The 16,003-nt window shown below is 35.0% G+C and overlaps 1 protein-coding gene across 1 annotated transcript in view; it reads left to right on the top strand.

The window, feature by feature from the left end:
- The window catches only part of ATG7 (autophagy related 7), a 99,464-nt gene that overhangs the window by 55,229 nt on the left and 28,232 nt on the right, over positions 1 to 16,003 (top strand). The window contains exon 17 of the mRNA XM_029284301.1: positions 3,941 to 4,063. Within this exon, the coding sequence (XP_029140134.1) occupies positions 3,941 to 4,063 (123 nt within the window). The remainder of the gene's footprint in view (positions 1 to 3,940; positions 4,064 to 16,003) is intronic.

The raw sequence follows: 16,003 nt of genomic DNA, 5'->3' as shown, positions 1-16,003 counted from the left end.
CTTTCAATCCACCACTGAATCTTATCTGTGAAGCATCATGGCACATTAACTCAAGCGTCTCACATTTTGAAAGGTATCCAATACCTCCCACGGCAGTCTTAATGCCAGTCTGTCCAGATTATATCAGACAGTTGTGTGGGAGTCTGCTATATAATCAAGATGGCACAAAATCCACCCCTCTTTTTCACTTTACTTTGCAGATCTCTATTGGCTGTGTCTTCCCTTCATCTTCATCCTGGCAATTCTTATAGCTGTAGAAGGATGTGCTGAATATTCTAGGCAAATGGTATACCTATTGGAGAGATCTGTAGGCTGACATTTTCATTGCTGTCCCCTTAAATATCAAGGAAATTATTCAGTGCAAATGTTCAAAATTTTATAAGCATCTGTTAAAAGCCATGTATGGGTTGCCTTTCCTTTCCTTTGACTAGCAAAGGAATTGATGGATCCAAAAAGAAGAAAGTGTTCCTTGACCTAAGCATGTAACAGTAAAGTTTTGTTTTTTTTTTTAAAAAAAAGAGACAAAGAAGAGGAAAAAAGTTCCAGAGAACAACTATCAACTAAATGCATTTTTCTATTAAACCAAACAGGCCTCTGAACATCTGCTACAGGAATAATATATTTTGGAGCAAATGCAGGAGTATTTTTTCAGGAGTATTAGCAAGGCAAAATTAAGGTATCAGAAGGGACATTGAAGTAGTTTTGTAAAATAAAGGAAGGCAGTTGATAGGCAATTCCTACCAGTGAAAATATTTTTTAGGTTCAGTATGCAAGAGTCATTAACCAGTGGAACAGCTTGCCTTCAGATGTTGTGGGTGCTCCAACACAGGAGGTTTTTAAGAAAAAAACTGGATAGCCACCTATCTGAAATGGTAGAGTCTCCTGCTTGAGCAGGGGTCCCTTCCAGCTCCATTCTGATTGAGTGAATCAAATCATATTTGAAATCTCATTTGTATGAAATGAAATGATTTTAAGTATGGCTAGATTCCAAGCACCAGGAAGCATCATGGGACAATGATATTGCAGGATCTCCTGAGAATAATTGTTTAAGCTCTTAAGGGATTATTACTTCACCATAGAGAGGGAGAGGCGATCCTGAATCCAAGCCTGACATTATTCCCACTGTTCCTTTTCAAATTCTTCACTGTGTTTATATATATCTTCAGAGTTTAAGCCAGATTTCCTACTGTTGGCTAAGATGCTAAAGATTTGAATGTTTCTATTGAAAAGGGCATTTCTCCTTATGCCGGATGGCTTCAGATTTTATCATACACAACTGTAGAGATTTTCAACAACTGTGAAAGTTACTTTTCGAAAATCCCCAATGCCTTAAAGCTTTTTACACTTTCACATGGCTTCTTGGATGTAAACCCCTATATTTGGTCTACATAGACTTTATACTTCCTTTGCTTTCAGTAAATCATTTTTCAGTGTAATGTACATCTTAAGATGTTGTTTTCTATGATTCCTGTACATCTTACCACCACAATCTGGCCAATGTATTATGTGTTTTGTATTGTGATTTTCAACAGAACAAATCATATGATGCTTTTGACTGATTGGTAACTGGAAAAGCCAAGGCATTGATTCAAGTTTGTAAATGTAGTTCAGCATGCCACAGAAATTGCTGCGCACCTACCTGGGTTGTTACCTAGGTTTTGCCATGACCTCTAGTATTATTTTTTCTATGTAACGTGTACAAAATAATATCAAGAAAGGAACAGACAAGCTACACTTTTAAAATTAAATTTTGGTGGCAAGGGATGCTGTGGCATCATTGTGTCATTGTGTCATTGTGTCTGGAACGAACTACCCCCCGAGATCCGGACGATTCCGGACCTCCTACCTTTTCGCCGCGCCCTCAAGACATGGCTTTTTCAACAAGCGGGTCTGGCCTAGGGAGAATTTTTAAATAGGGACAATTTTAATTTAAATTTTAATTAATTATACAGCGGAAAAAAAATATTTGGTTTTTAACAGGTTTTTATGGGGGGATGATGTTTTATGTGTTTTAATATGCTGTAAGCCGCCCTGAGTCCTATAGGGAGAAGGGCGGCATATAAATCCATGTTAAATTAAATTAAATTAAAATTGCGTAAGTCTAGGATTTTCAGATTTACTACTGAAGAGTTATTTTATTGGGGGGCTTAAGTCTGAAAGGTTTCCAAGCTTCCCGTTTATTTATTTTTGTCATTTGTATATATCCTTTAGCCTATAAGGCTCTCAGATTGACAGGAATTCTGGACTGCAGGTTGCCAACCCGTTCTTGTTAAACATTCCCCGAAGAGTTCTCAATTTAATGCAGTCATGTGCTAGGAGCCATTTGTTCTAATCCTGGATCTTTAAAAATGAAAGTTAACTTTTCCCAAGGTCCTTGCTTTAATTTTGCCCTAAAAGTCTTTGTTTCTTGGACTGTCTTTTCTACTGTATGTGCACAATCTTTTTTATAACCACTTTCAAGGCTTTCCTAAAGACAAATGCTTTAATGAAGGCCTAATTTACACTGCCCCTCATAATTCTCTGTTTCTGCCAACATCAAACTTAAGCCGTGTGTGTGTGTGTGTGTGTGTGTCTTGTCTGTCTTGTCTGTCTCTGCAGATAAGAACAGTCTGTGCTCTATCTTTGGAAGAGCTCTTTACCATGCTGCTTAGCTCTGCTCTCTGATGAGAAATGGATGGCTATTGTGATAAAACTACTTTAATTGTATTTTGCTTGTCCTGAAAGCAGTAGTAAGCAGTAGTTTGTTATCTAACAGGCTCTGTACCCATGATGAGAAGCCCTAGGTGGAAGGGGGTGTTCTGGGAAAAAAACAGATTTAATGAGAGTATTAAAAGAGACCAGCCTTATATTAGGCTTATTATATGCTAATAAGAAGGCGTCCTTCCATTGTGAAAATTAAGATAAAAACAGAATAAGTATCAAAATCAGTATTAGCCACATCCTGATTAATCTTCTATCTTTTACATGTTTATTTCTGTAACTCCACAAGAAAATGAACATACCCTGTTAACAGTTGCTTGCAAGAAAATGTTACAGCTCAACCTTACTGTAACATTTTCTTAATTCAATATTTACATTTCCTTTAGAATATTTCAGTAGCAATTCATACAGACAAATATATTCTTGAACTATTAACCTATTTGTCTTTACTTGGTTTTGCTGCCTTTTTATTCTTGCTATGCATACATATGATTAGAAGCTTAATATAGAATTTCTAATGTATTACAAAATTGGCAAGTGGCATTGGGTTTGTCTCTAGAATTTAACAAATGATATGAAGATTTTGGAGTATCTGCTTTGTACCCTCTGCTAAAAAAACCCTCTCATTCCAATGTAAATATGCTGGGAAGTTTCTCTCTTTTATGAATGGTTTCTGTTAAAGTGAAATTCCTCATAATTCACTGATTTTAGCAATGCCAGGCCTAAAGAAATGGGCAAGCAATGATTGTTATTGTACAACATATTGTCCAATAACCACCAAAATATGACTGAATGTTAATGTATTGACATTTCACTATAAACAAAGAATGTGAATGTGTTTTGTTTAAGCTGGAGTGAAAAATCTTGTATCATAGTGAGTCACTGAAAATGTTTCATTCAGATTAGCTAAAATAATGCAAGTTTTATAAAGCTATCATCCCAGAAAAGAAATTGTATTGCTTGAAAGACTGCTGGATTTCACAATTGGATTTGATTAAGTCCGGATTAGCTGTTCACTTGCTATGTTTCCTCAAAAAGATGGGATTCATAACACCATTTATTTAAATGGTATAAAAAAGGACTTCCACGATTCTGTTAGCAGAAACACAAATATTTATGTGTTGTAAATAGGAAGCTGCACTTTCTTTATTTGTAAATTTATATTAAGAACCATATTCAAAAACTGATCCTCGTATAACTACAAAGAATTAATATTGTCCCTTGTGCTTTCTTCTGACAGGTCCTTGATCAGTATGAAAGAGAAGGCTTTAATTTCCTAGCAAAGGTTTTTAATTCTTCCCATTCGTTCTTAGAAGATCTTACAGGTTTGACTTTGTTGCATCAGGAGACCCAAGCTGCTGAGGTAAGGTACTTCAAGTATAAACAAAAGAAAATAAGAGTAGGATTTATTGCTGTACAACTTCATTAATTAGTAACAACTTAGGGTAGGGCTTTTTTGGAAGATTATTACTGATTTAATATTTTCACATAATTTGCATGAATCAGATTCATGCAGCAGTTAGAACTCATTTTTCCTTAAAACTCCATCAGATTGTTAAACCATACATACACCGCCCACAGAGGATTCAGTTCACTATAATGTTAAAGTTAAACAGAAAATAGATTCTATTTAATTTTACATAGATATATGCAGTTATCTATCTATATAAGGTCACTAGAAGTTGAAAACAACTTGATGGCACATATTCAATGAATCAATCAATATTGGAGTGAATATAAGGTATGACTGAAGGAAAAATTTGCTAATGATTTTCCTGGTGCCATTATTATGGCAAAATGTTGCATTTACTTGTTAACTACTATCAAAGTAATTGTTATAGGATAAAGTGGTATTGTATTTCTGTTTTTAGTTTTGCAAAAGCTAGTTTATTTTAGCAACTAAAAATGTATTTCCTTTCCTACTTAAATTTATTAGTCACCAAACTCCAGTGGATTTTGTATGTTACAACTCTGTAACCCCATAAATTAATTATACTGTGTCTTCATAACTTACCTACTGTCCTTTCATCAGTGGCCAACAGTGTACATAGCATGATGTTGTTGTCAAGCTTCCAGAGAATAATAGATACACGATGGAGGCGTATGCTGTTTTTGCAGGGAAAACACAAAATTTTCATTTTTTCATCTCAAAAGCATCATGTTACGTTTGTTTGTGTGCATTGACCCCCACCCCACATTTCCATGCATTCCAAGTGCACAATATAAGTAATAACTTCATCTAGTGTGGCACATTCAGTGTTTCCTTTACATCAGGGGTGTCAAACTGCCGGCCCGCGGGCTGGATGGGTCACGCGGAAGCGCACCCACCCCAGCTCTGACATTGGGAAAAAAAGTTGTGATACGTTGTGACACGTCACATGATGCGACGAGTTTGACACCCTCTGCTTTACATAATCAAGATGTATCTTAAGTGCATTACCTCTGTGTGAGCAAAAAAAATCATGTTATTTAGTCAGGTTGCCCTTATTAATTAAATGAATAATTGAAAGATCAAATATATTGTTTTTATGAGGTTATTAAATATGATTACATAAAAATTACTATCTAGCCTGCATTCTTCTTGGATGACTCTAATCTTGACCCTAAACTGTCATGTAGGAATATACAGATTCAACTCTTGATACATTTATTTTCAACCTATGCAAAATATAAACATGTATCCTCAGATATCCCGAGAAACATTCCAAGTTAGTTTGGAATATGCTGTGTTTCCCTGGCTTCTTTCCATTATGTGGTACATGAGTAAAGTCAATGTTGATTAATTTAAGCCATGATATCAGTGCCTCTGATGCTAAGGAAAATGAACTTACTAAAAGCATATGGCTGGCAGATATCGGAAACTGGTAGATGTCTACCAATTCCTGGACCAAGATGCTGGGTGAGCTGCTTGGAGTATTTGGAATATTGAATGATTATGGATTGGCCCTAGTTGACACTGTGTTCTCTTCTTTCTTCTTCTTTATGTTATTGGTCCTGTTTTGGTATTAGCCATTGAGTCTCAATTTGTGAACTGGACAGCCATATAAATCAAATAAATTAATAATGAAGTATATATCCAGACCATCACTTTTCAAGTTCTTGTGTGAATGCTGTTCTTCAGCTAGTAAACTATGTGGTGTTTCTCAGAGTAATTTTTTGTTTGAGCATTTGCAGGATTCAAAAGTCCTAACACCTGCCTAAACTTATCAAGTCCTACTTTCAGCTCTGAATAGCTTTTAGGTCTCTTACAGTTTATTATTAGAGCCTGAATGTGGCCTTGGTATAGACCAAAATAAACTATACTTTCTCTTTTTCTGATGTGTTTTGGTGAAGTTATTTTCACTGAGGTTTCACATTTCTGTTACAGGAAATAGGTTTGGATTAAAAACCAGGGAGCCATTATTAGAGTGCATTTTTTCTCCTCAAAACATGGGTAGCTGCTGCTTTTTTTCCACAGTCTTATGACTCATGAACTGCCTGGCTGTTTAGTTCTAAAGTCTGTCCTGTAAGAAGCATTGCCTTCTCTGAAACAGTATCTGTCTTTTTATTCATCTAGATGTGAGGGAGATTCTGAAATCAATTCCATTTATAACTAGTAGTACAACATTATGGTTAGTTTGAATGGTTACAATCAAACTTAACCATTAGGCATTAGTTAGTACTGAATAGCTGTATCCTGTATGTTTGTTTCTTCCCTCCCTCCCTCCCTCCCTCCCTCCCTCCCTTCTTTCATTCTTTCAAAGTTATATATATATTAGGATTTACACTAAGCTTTAGTAAATATTGTAACAGTCTATAGTTAACATGCTGTGATGGACTGGACCTAACTAAATAAAAATCACCAAATATGAATTACACAAGCTAAACATTGAAGTACAGTATTGTAAAAGGGAATAATTATGTATGAGGTACCTATTAGTGTTATTGTTTGTAGTTGGGTTTCATTAAGTTATCCCAATGTCAGGCAATCCAAATTCTATGTCCTCCTGATATTGCACCTGGAGTGCCACTAATAATTGATACCATAATCAACAATTTCTTCCATATTTTGCATTTTTTGTAGGATTATACTGTATTCCTTTCCCATTCCTTGTCTTCAATATCACTCTCTCTAGGGAGAGAGCTACATCAATAACCCAAACATGGTTCCTTTCAGGGACAGTAATGCCTGGTGTATTGTGTTCCAAGTATTGATCAGTCTAAATTTTAAAATCCCATACAAATTTTGTTCTATCATTTTCAGTGACTCTGTGATTTCATGTTTCCAATAATTCATTCTATTTTTAAATAATACTTTTACATAAATATCGAAGTAATATCTTCCCAATATTCTCATGCATTATTATTATTATCCTTGAGAAATGTCCTATTTGTTCCCCCCCCCCTGTATTTTGCTACATAGTCTAAAAGAGGCTTAATGTAATTGGACCAGTGTTAACATTTTAATTTCACTCTCCTATATTGCCAGTATCCCTCCATTCATTTTTAGTATCTACTGCAGGGGTGTCAAACTTGCGACGTCGTGTGACGTGTCATGACATATCGTGACTTTTTTCCCATAGCCGGCAATGGGGTGGGCGCGGTTTCATCGTGACGCATCCGGCCCATGGGCCGGCAGTTTGACACCCCTGATCTATTGCTTCTCAAGTGAACACTTTTGAACTGGGATTATATATATAGAACTGCAGTTCTTTTTCATATGATAACAAAAGTAAATGTTATTAAAAGTAACGTATTTCCTAGGAAAGCTGAACCTAGCAGAGAGGATAAAAAAGAGAGAAAAATCTTTGAATTGTAGTGCTGAGGAAAACATACAATTCCTTGGACTGGAAAGACAATAATTGAGTACTAGATGAAGTAAAATCAGGCTGCTCTCTGGAAGCACTAATAATGAAGCTAAAGCTTAGATATGTTGGACACATATCACAGTGGCAACTGTCATGATGAACAAGCTTGATTCATGGAAAAAATAAGACAATTGAAAAAAAGATTGATTGAAGTCAAGGTGGCTAGATGCTGTCCATGATGATACAAGCACAGCCTAATTCAAAGAAGCAATTATTGTGCTGATGGACAGTCATGGTGAAATTATATTCATTCAGTGGCTGAAGAATAAAAAGTGCCTAAATTTTAGTTCAGTAAGAATTAGTTTAGTAGGAATAGAGATTTTGCAAAACCTATGAATAAGATTTGTGACAAAGCTATTATGGAATTATATGGTCAAAAGTCCCCAACTTTCTACTTTGAGGCAGATTCTTCTGTAAGGGTTCCATGAATATTGCATCAGAAAACATTTGACCTAGCATGCAAGGGCAGAAAATGGCTTGCTGGGTGAATATAAATAATCACGGTATTTACTATTACAATTAAACATATGTTTCACAGAAGATTTTAAAGGCATGTATGTTACTACAAACCTGTCTTTTTTCATAGGCTGTAAGATATTAGAGAAGACTGGCTATATAGGCAAGTTAATAGTTCTGAGGGAGCCAACAATTCACCAGTCATTTAAAACCAGAGTCGGAAACTAGGTTATATTTCACTCACAAAATTCAGGCTCAAGTCGGAGTATCAAAGTCCATATTCCTGTCTGCTCTTGGGACTTGGGACCAATGCCAAGCTTTGGGAGAACTGAAACCCACCAGCTAAATTTGGTAGGGAAAGACTAGATAGAAGGATCCATTTTGCTCAATGAGGTAAATTTGCCACTGCTCCCTTTCTCTGTCCCTTGATCTCTGTTTGTTCCCTCTGTTTAGAGATAAACAGTTCTTAGCTTTGGTCTGCAGATCTCAATTTCATGTAACTTGGTTTGTAACTGATACTCATAAACAGACCATTTACCTGGAGGCAACATAAATAAAACTTTATAATTGCTTGTATTCTTTTGGCACTAAAATCATTTTAATGTGACCATGTTTTAAGTTCATATAAGCAGCTTTTTAAAATAAATCTCATTTGAATCAATTGCAAAAGCATTTGCTTAAAATATATTTCCTTGTGAAGAATGTGTGATTTTCCATGTTGGTTGTTTTTTACAGCAGGTTCCATTACAGTAAATTATAAATAGCTTGTTTGAGACATTTTCTGTTAATAACTTAAAAGAGTAAGAATTGCAACAACAAGAAAGAATTACAACATATTAGTTATAATTAAACACATAAATTATAGAACAGTTTATCAACACACAAATTAATAATTCTATAGTATCTTAAGCCCCTGTAGGACTTTGGAACTGGAAGAGAAAGTCATAGTTTCATTTGTACAAATTATTTCCAGATGTCAATTTCATAAACGCATAATATCATTTCTATGAATTATTCAAAGCAAGCCTGCATCTTGTAAACTGAGTTTTTAAAATAATAATTCTATATGAATGTCATTCAGTGTTTAAAGTTGTTTTCTATTCATGCAAGATTAATAATGACACTTAAGAGTATTTTAATTATTCACATCACACCATGAAGTTCCAAAATATAGTCATGTATTGTATGTAGGTATGTACATATGTATATATTCCCATTTTGTATGTACTTAACCTGACAGTGATTTTGGGGGGAACTTCATCATATCATGCTATTATGATCTGGTTGTCCTCTGCTTTGTGTTTTCCTCCTATTCTCAAGAGAAATGGAAAGTAAGATATTTGGTAAGTCACTTTCCCTGCTCCTTCCTCTCTCTGTTTTTCATAGAAAAGGCTAACAAAGTTGTTATTCATCTTCACAATCATGACTTTATTGTGAGGGTATCCCTACTATAAACAGAAACAGTTCACCTTGTTGCGGCAGGGAGAGTTTGTGGATGAGTCTTTGAAATAAATACTCATATACTAAAATACTCATATATGTACCATGTCCAATAATGTGATCTTCATGGGATACAGTTGTAAACTCTGTTACTAGTTATTTAATACTTTTTTGATACAATATTTGCATTTTTCACTGATATAATTGTGTTTAATGTGAGACAAAATTTCTACTGAATCAGTATTCAAAATAAGGAAAGTAGCAAATGATTGCGCAAAGTCCATTAACAATGAACAAATTCCCCAAGAGGCAGAATGGAGCAAGCTTCAGATTACACAAGAAGAATGTGGCTGCTTAATTTAAAAATGTATCACAGAGCATCTTCAGATGTAAAAGTTCCCTGCAAGCGGTAGCCACTGCAGTGGGAGAAGTAAGGAAGCTGGGAGTGGTTTGTGAAAATGATAATCTCTTTGAGTAATGAGTAGCTTGGAACTACAAATAAATTGGTAAGAATGAGCATAAAAGTAGCATAAATATCTTCAATTTAGTTTCATCATGGAAAAATAAGTCCTGTTCTATGAACTAGTTTCAGTAATTTGGTATTTCATATGACAATACCTTTATTCTTATTCTTCAAATTATTGGCTTGGTAGAAATTAATCTTCTGGCTGTGTGGAATCTTTAGGGACAGCCTATTTAGTTTGTGGTCAGTACAGCTAAGTTGAGCAATTCTTTTGGACAACTATTGCACTGAAATAAAACAAGACTGTAGAAACTATGATTATAAAGTTAAAAGATGGAGAACAAGCCAACCACCAGACCATAGCAAATGTTTGGAAGCCAAGTGGAACAAAGCCAGCTAACAATGCAGAGCACAAGCTGTTTGAAAAGTGAAATGAGTACTATTCGATAGGACATTTATAAATAGAACTTGTTTTAAAAGAGAGAGGTGACGAGAAAGTAAATAAGTCTAGAAGCAAAGATTTCCTACATGGAATGATCCCCCCTTTTCTTGTTATAATAGTAAATATAGCTTGCTTAAATTTTTTCCAGTATCTGTGTAAATCTTGCAACTTTTTTTCAGTCTCATCGTGACTTTTTGGCAGTAAAAAAAACTTAAGAATGGCCAAATGTCTACCTTTAACTTTATCAGATAACATGTTGAATTAGGAATATTCAATATACAAATCTATTATGGAACCTTAGACTTGCAAAAAGTGACTTAGACCACAAAATCCAACAGGAATCCAAACCAAATCATTTCTGGGAGATGGTTGTCCAACCTCCCTTAAAATACATCCTACATAAAGGAACCTACAGTACATATCTTGATTCTATTTTGTTCTATAACATACAGGTTATATGCATACAACTTCTTTCCTATTTTATTTATTTATTAATTGCATTTATATCCCGCCCTTCTCCTTACGGACTCAGGGCGGCTGACAATTGAATAAAATACTAACATATATACATACTTAATTAATTAACTTAATGTTGTTAGAGCTTTTTTCTAATGGATTAAATATGGAGTTTTACTCTTTAATATCACTTGTTAAGAATAATATGGCAGATAGGAGACATTTACAAGCTCAAATCATAGGTATTTGTCAACATAGTAGTCAGAAAGGATGCCTGTGTTGTGTATTTAGTTCCCAACCATTTTCCTATGATCAAAGATCAGGATATTCTACTGTGTTATTCCTGAGTAAGGAAATCACCAGAGGAATTCTTCCAGGGGAAAAAAAAAGTTGCTCCAATTCCGACACCTGCACTTGCAAATTCATGCTTGCTGTTGACTACTGCATTTAGAAAACCATTTTCGTGTGGCAATTTAAGTCATACTGAAGTAAATAATGGCAAACTGGAAAGCAAGAATGTTTTAGGATCAAAAAGACTCCTACCAGCAAATAATCTCTTAGGTTTTTGTTGATTTAAATCAAAGGAGTCTTAGAGAAGTGTCAGATGATTGAAGAAGAACAAATATGCCCGTCCTTTGCAAGTAAAAGGGGGGAAAAGTGGACCCCAGTAATTACCAACCAGGGAGCCTAACATAATAAAGCAGGTAATATGCAACCTTTTGCAGCCAGTGCCATGATTGCTAAGGCATATTGCTAAGAGTTATGTGGTTTTGTCAATAATAATTCAGATACATGCTGCCTTCTTTGACAAGTAAAATCACTAGAAAACATGGGGAATGCTGTGTTTATAATCTACATCAGTTTCATCAAAGCTTTTGATAGATTCCATTTGACATTCTTATTATCACATTATTAAATGTGATTTGAATGGCACTAAAATAAAGTGGATCCACAATTGACTGGCTAACAGCACTCAGAGGGTCAACATCAAGTTGGAGAGCAGTAACCAGTGGGGTCCTGCTGGGATCTGACTTGGTATTATTCAACATTTTTATTAATAGTCTGGATAATGGAAATGATGTGTTGCTTATCAAACTTGCAAAAATGTACAAAACTGGAATGTCTGGCCATCAACTACGATGACAGAATGAAATTGCAGTCTATTCTGGGTAAGTTGGAAGTCTGGAATGAGAGGAAAAATATCTGCAATAGAAAACAATTTTGTTTATTACACTTAGGGAGGAAAAAAATGCAGCCCACATGTACAAGATGGGACATTCATGGCTTGGAAGCAGTACATTTTTGAAGGACATGGTGACAGCAATATGAATACAAGACAATAGTGTGAGACAGTTGCTAGGAAGCCTAATGTAGTTAGAAAAAGCATTGTATTAACAATATGTGAAGTCTCAGTTCTTTACTCTAGACTACAACATTTGAATTACTGTTTATGATTGTGGCATCACATGTCCTGAAAATAATTGATAAATTCAAACAGGTTCAGAAGAGGAGTGACAAAGATGCAAGATATAGAGAAAAAGGCTTAAGGAGACACATGGTATCAGATACACAAAAGGTGCAGAAACAATAGGTACAGGTTACAGTTATCTAGATTTCAAATATAAAGAAAATCTTCCTAATGGCAATAGCTGTGCAACAGTGGAATACTCAGTTTATGGTGACTGTGGGTTCTCTATCTCTGGAGTTTTTTAAGTGGATGGTGGACAACTATCTTTTGAGGATTGCTTGATTTTCTTGCACATTGCAATAGGTTGGAATGATCGTCTTGTGGCCCCTTCCAGATCCACAATTCTATAATTCTATCGATACTCGATACTCTATTTTCTGTAATGGCCAGGCAGATGCCACAAGAAAGTTCACAAAAAAGCATGAATTCAGTGCTCACTCCCATTACTTTTCAATGCTTTGTACTTAAGGGTCATGCTGCCAATATGGGTCTCAAGGAGTCATGGATAGTCCTATACTGCACTAATACTCTTTTAAAGTCATCTTGGTGTGGTAGCAAATTGCATCGTTTAACTAAAAACGTAGCTTTGACAGAATTTTGCAGTTTCATGAGTCTCCTATACAGTTTTTCCTTTCCAGGAGCAGTTGCTTCCAGATACGCCCAACCCCCCTTCCTGTCCTGCAATCAGATTTTTTTTTAAAAGAGAAGTTACATTACATAGAAGGGAAAAATATTATCTCTCTTCAGCTGCTGGTTGATGATAAAAACTTTTCTGGCCTGGAGAAGAAATGTAAGAGTCAGACGGAAAACCCCAGAAAACTATTTTCAGTTTTTAGGGTGGAGGTTCCCATACATACATTAAAATATATCTCTCTATCCAGATTCAAGGAAGTGTAATAAATTGAATATTTTTTTTAAGATAAACTAAATGTTCACCAGCGTTGGAAAATAATCAGGACGCTCTATGCTCTATGCTATCACTGGCCAAGATGTTCTATTCTTGAAAATGCTATCTTTCCCTCCCAGTCACTGTTTCACATATTATATGCGTACTGTTAATTTAAAAAGCAGTTTGAGGATTCTCATGATGTTGCTGATACATGCAAAAGTGTTTCTGCATTTTTTCATATATTAAATGCCTTACAGATTTTATGTTTTCAAAATAAGCCAATAATGTCTTAATATTAATTAATGCTTTCAACCTTAAATTATGTACTCAATCATTACAATATTTGCTTACATAAAATAAGATAGTTTTAACAAAGACGCTCAAGGCTTAAGTAGAAGTTTAAATAGAGTAATGTATTACATGGAAACTATGTTTACTTCTATATAGCCACAGCTTGCAAATACAGTGATTAAAAAAAAACATTTTCCAAGTAATGTGCACACATATAACTAAGTTCCAAATGCCTGACAACCAAGTTTGCCAGAGAGACTGAGATTAATGATGGCAAAGCTGTATGAGAGAAATTTATCTAGAAACAACAACAACCAGCTGCATCTTCCTCTCTCCGTCCCTCTCTCTCTGCAACCATTTCGCTTAGTGACCATTTTACATCTAAGGAACTGATTGTGGTTGCTTAACTAGAAGAGGTATCAGATTTTTGCTAATGAATTGCAATTTAGTTAATTTCTGGTTAGCTAAATAAGAACAGTATGATTTTAATATGCTTTATATATTTTTTTTATCTTAGAGAAATGACTGTTTCTGATGTGTAACTCTCAAAGTCTTGTTAATTATAGTTTTAGGATTTGGCTTTTATTTCGTATTTTGAGATGAACAACAGGTTTACTAACAGTATATTTAAGACTAGAACATAATGTAAATTTCAAGTCTTCCAACCAAATATTTTCCTATCGATCCATTTATATATTGTAACCAAAACGTTTTGTCCGTATCATCATACATTGTTTCACTTGTCCTTCTTCTGTCTCATATTCTTAGTCTTTCATGAGATTACATAGCTGCGGTATGACCAGCTGGTTTGTATAATAAGGAGAGAAAGCAAGTATTCTTCTGTCAAACTTTGTCATTTGAAGATTCTGAGGAAGAAAACCTTAAAGGATATGATTCTTGTATATTTTACAAATATGCTTTAAAAAAAAAAAAGTCTACTGAACTAAATATCAGATTATCAAAAACGTCCATGCAAATTAATTGCTACCATATTATTAGTTTTTACCTGCTCTTCATAGGTTATATAAAAAGCACGAAGTACAGTTTCCCAATTTAATCCAACATATGAATTGGATTTGAAGTCAGAATGGGCATGAATATTCCATCATCCCCAGTCATTATGATTGCTAGAAGGGTGCAATTCAGTGTGGCTGCAAGGAACCAGATTGGGTAAGATTGGTATAAAGTTTCAACATTGTAGTTTTTAAAACCAATAATAACAACTTCTATTAAACTGACTAGATTGCAGGGCTGGGGCTGAAATAATAATCCTGAATGAAAGCATCTGCCTGACTTTGCCCTGACTGGAGGGGGGAGAAGATGCATACATTCATCTACATTTATTCTTGGCTCTTGTTAGGGTACCAAAAAATTTAACAACTGAACTATTTGCCTCTAAGTACCCCTCTACTGTGTCAACAGCTGGAAACAATGATAATTTTATTTCTGCTTTTATGTCTTTTTTATCGGGACTGATTGTCAGAGCATGCTAAAAAAGAACCCTATTCAATATTATGTGAAACAAGATATTTTCCCTTTGTTTCAGCTTGCCTTGCTTTTGGCTTCTCTCCAGAGAGTATATAATTAAAGTATTATAATAATAGGATAGACTGGAAGAACAAAGAGTATTTTATTTAATAGTGATGTTACACTTTCAGGCACAAAACTGTATATTTAAAGCATCTATTGCTTCTACACTGTTGTCTCTGACAACCCATGCAAGGGTTTGTGTTACATAGAGCTGTATTCAAATTTTCCACCGTAGACATCTTTGGCATGATCTGTGAGAATACTCTTCACTCTAGATTTCACCCTCACTAATCCCAGTTTTTCTTCATCTTCTACAATGGTAGCATATTTGCTTTTCTGAAGAGTTTTCCTTTCCTTTTCCTTAAGACTTGCTCAAATGTGAGGTACCTTGCTATACTTCAGAACAGCAATAATCAGTTTTTTATATAATATTTCAGTGGTAGAGTGGAGAAGTACTCATAAATACTATAGTGAATCTTAGGGGGGGAGGTCAAGTGATACAGAAAACAGATTAGCAGTGATACAAAAAACAGTACCCAGGAAGGACATGTATTTTATTAAAAATCAGATCCTAAGATAGAATTTGTTTATGATTGAATATTTTTTTGAAAAAAACTTTCAATTATTTGGGGTTATGGCTGTGGCTGTTCAGATGCACTGTGGTACATTACCTATAAGCATTAGCATGATGCAAATTGGAGTCCATCAGCACATGTAAGACAATAGGTTTGCCGTGGTTAGAGTATAGGACATAATAAATTAAGGGTTGATTTTAAATGTTTCAGCTGCCTGATGAAAGTAAATAAAAATCAGTTTCATAGAAATGTTTCCAGGTAGAGATTCCCCTACTTCGAACTGGTATGCCTATATTCAATATTGATGCTGCAAAGTATAAAATATTAGGACACTCTAATTGCATCAAGGTCTTATCCCATGATTGTTGTGTTCTGGAGGGGGAAAAACAAACTCAGGCTCCACCCTAGCAAAACTCAGATTTCTGTGGATGTTGAGGATGTCTGGG

This window comes from Protobothrops mucrosquamatus, unplaced genomic scaffold (genome assembly GCF_001527695.2).
Source record: "Protobothrops mucrosquamatus isolate PMUCROS unplaced genomic scaffold, P.Mucros_1.0 scaffold_120, whole genome shotgun sequence".
In the NCBI taxonomy this organism is placed as follows: Eukaryota; Metazoa; Chordata; class Lepidosauria; order Squamata; family Viperidae; genus Protobothrops; species Protobothrops mucrosquamatus.
The sequence above is the reverse complement of the archived record's forward strand: the minus strand, read 5'-3'. Positions and strand labels throughout refer to the sequence as shown.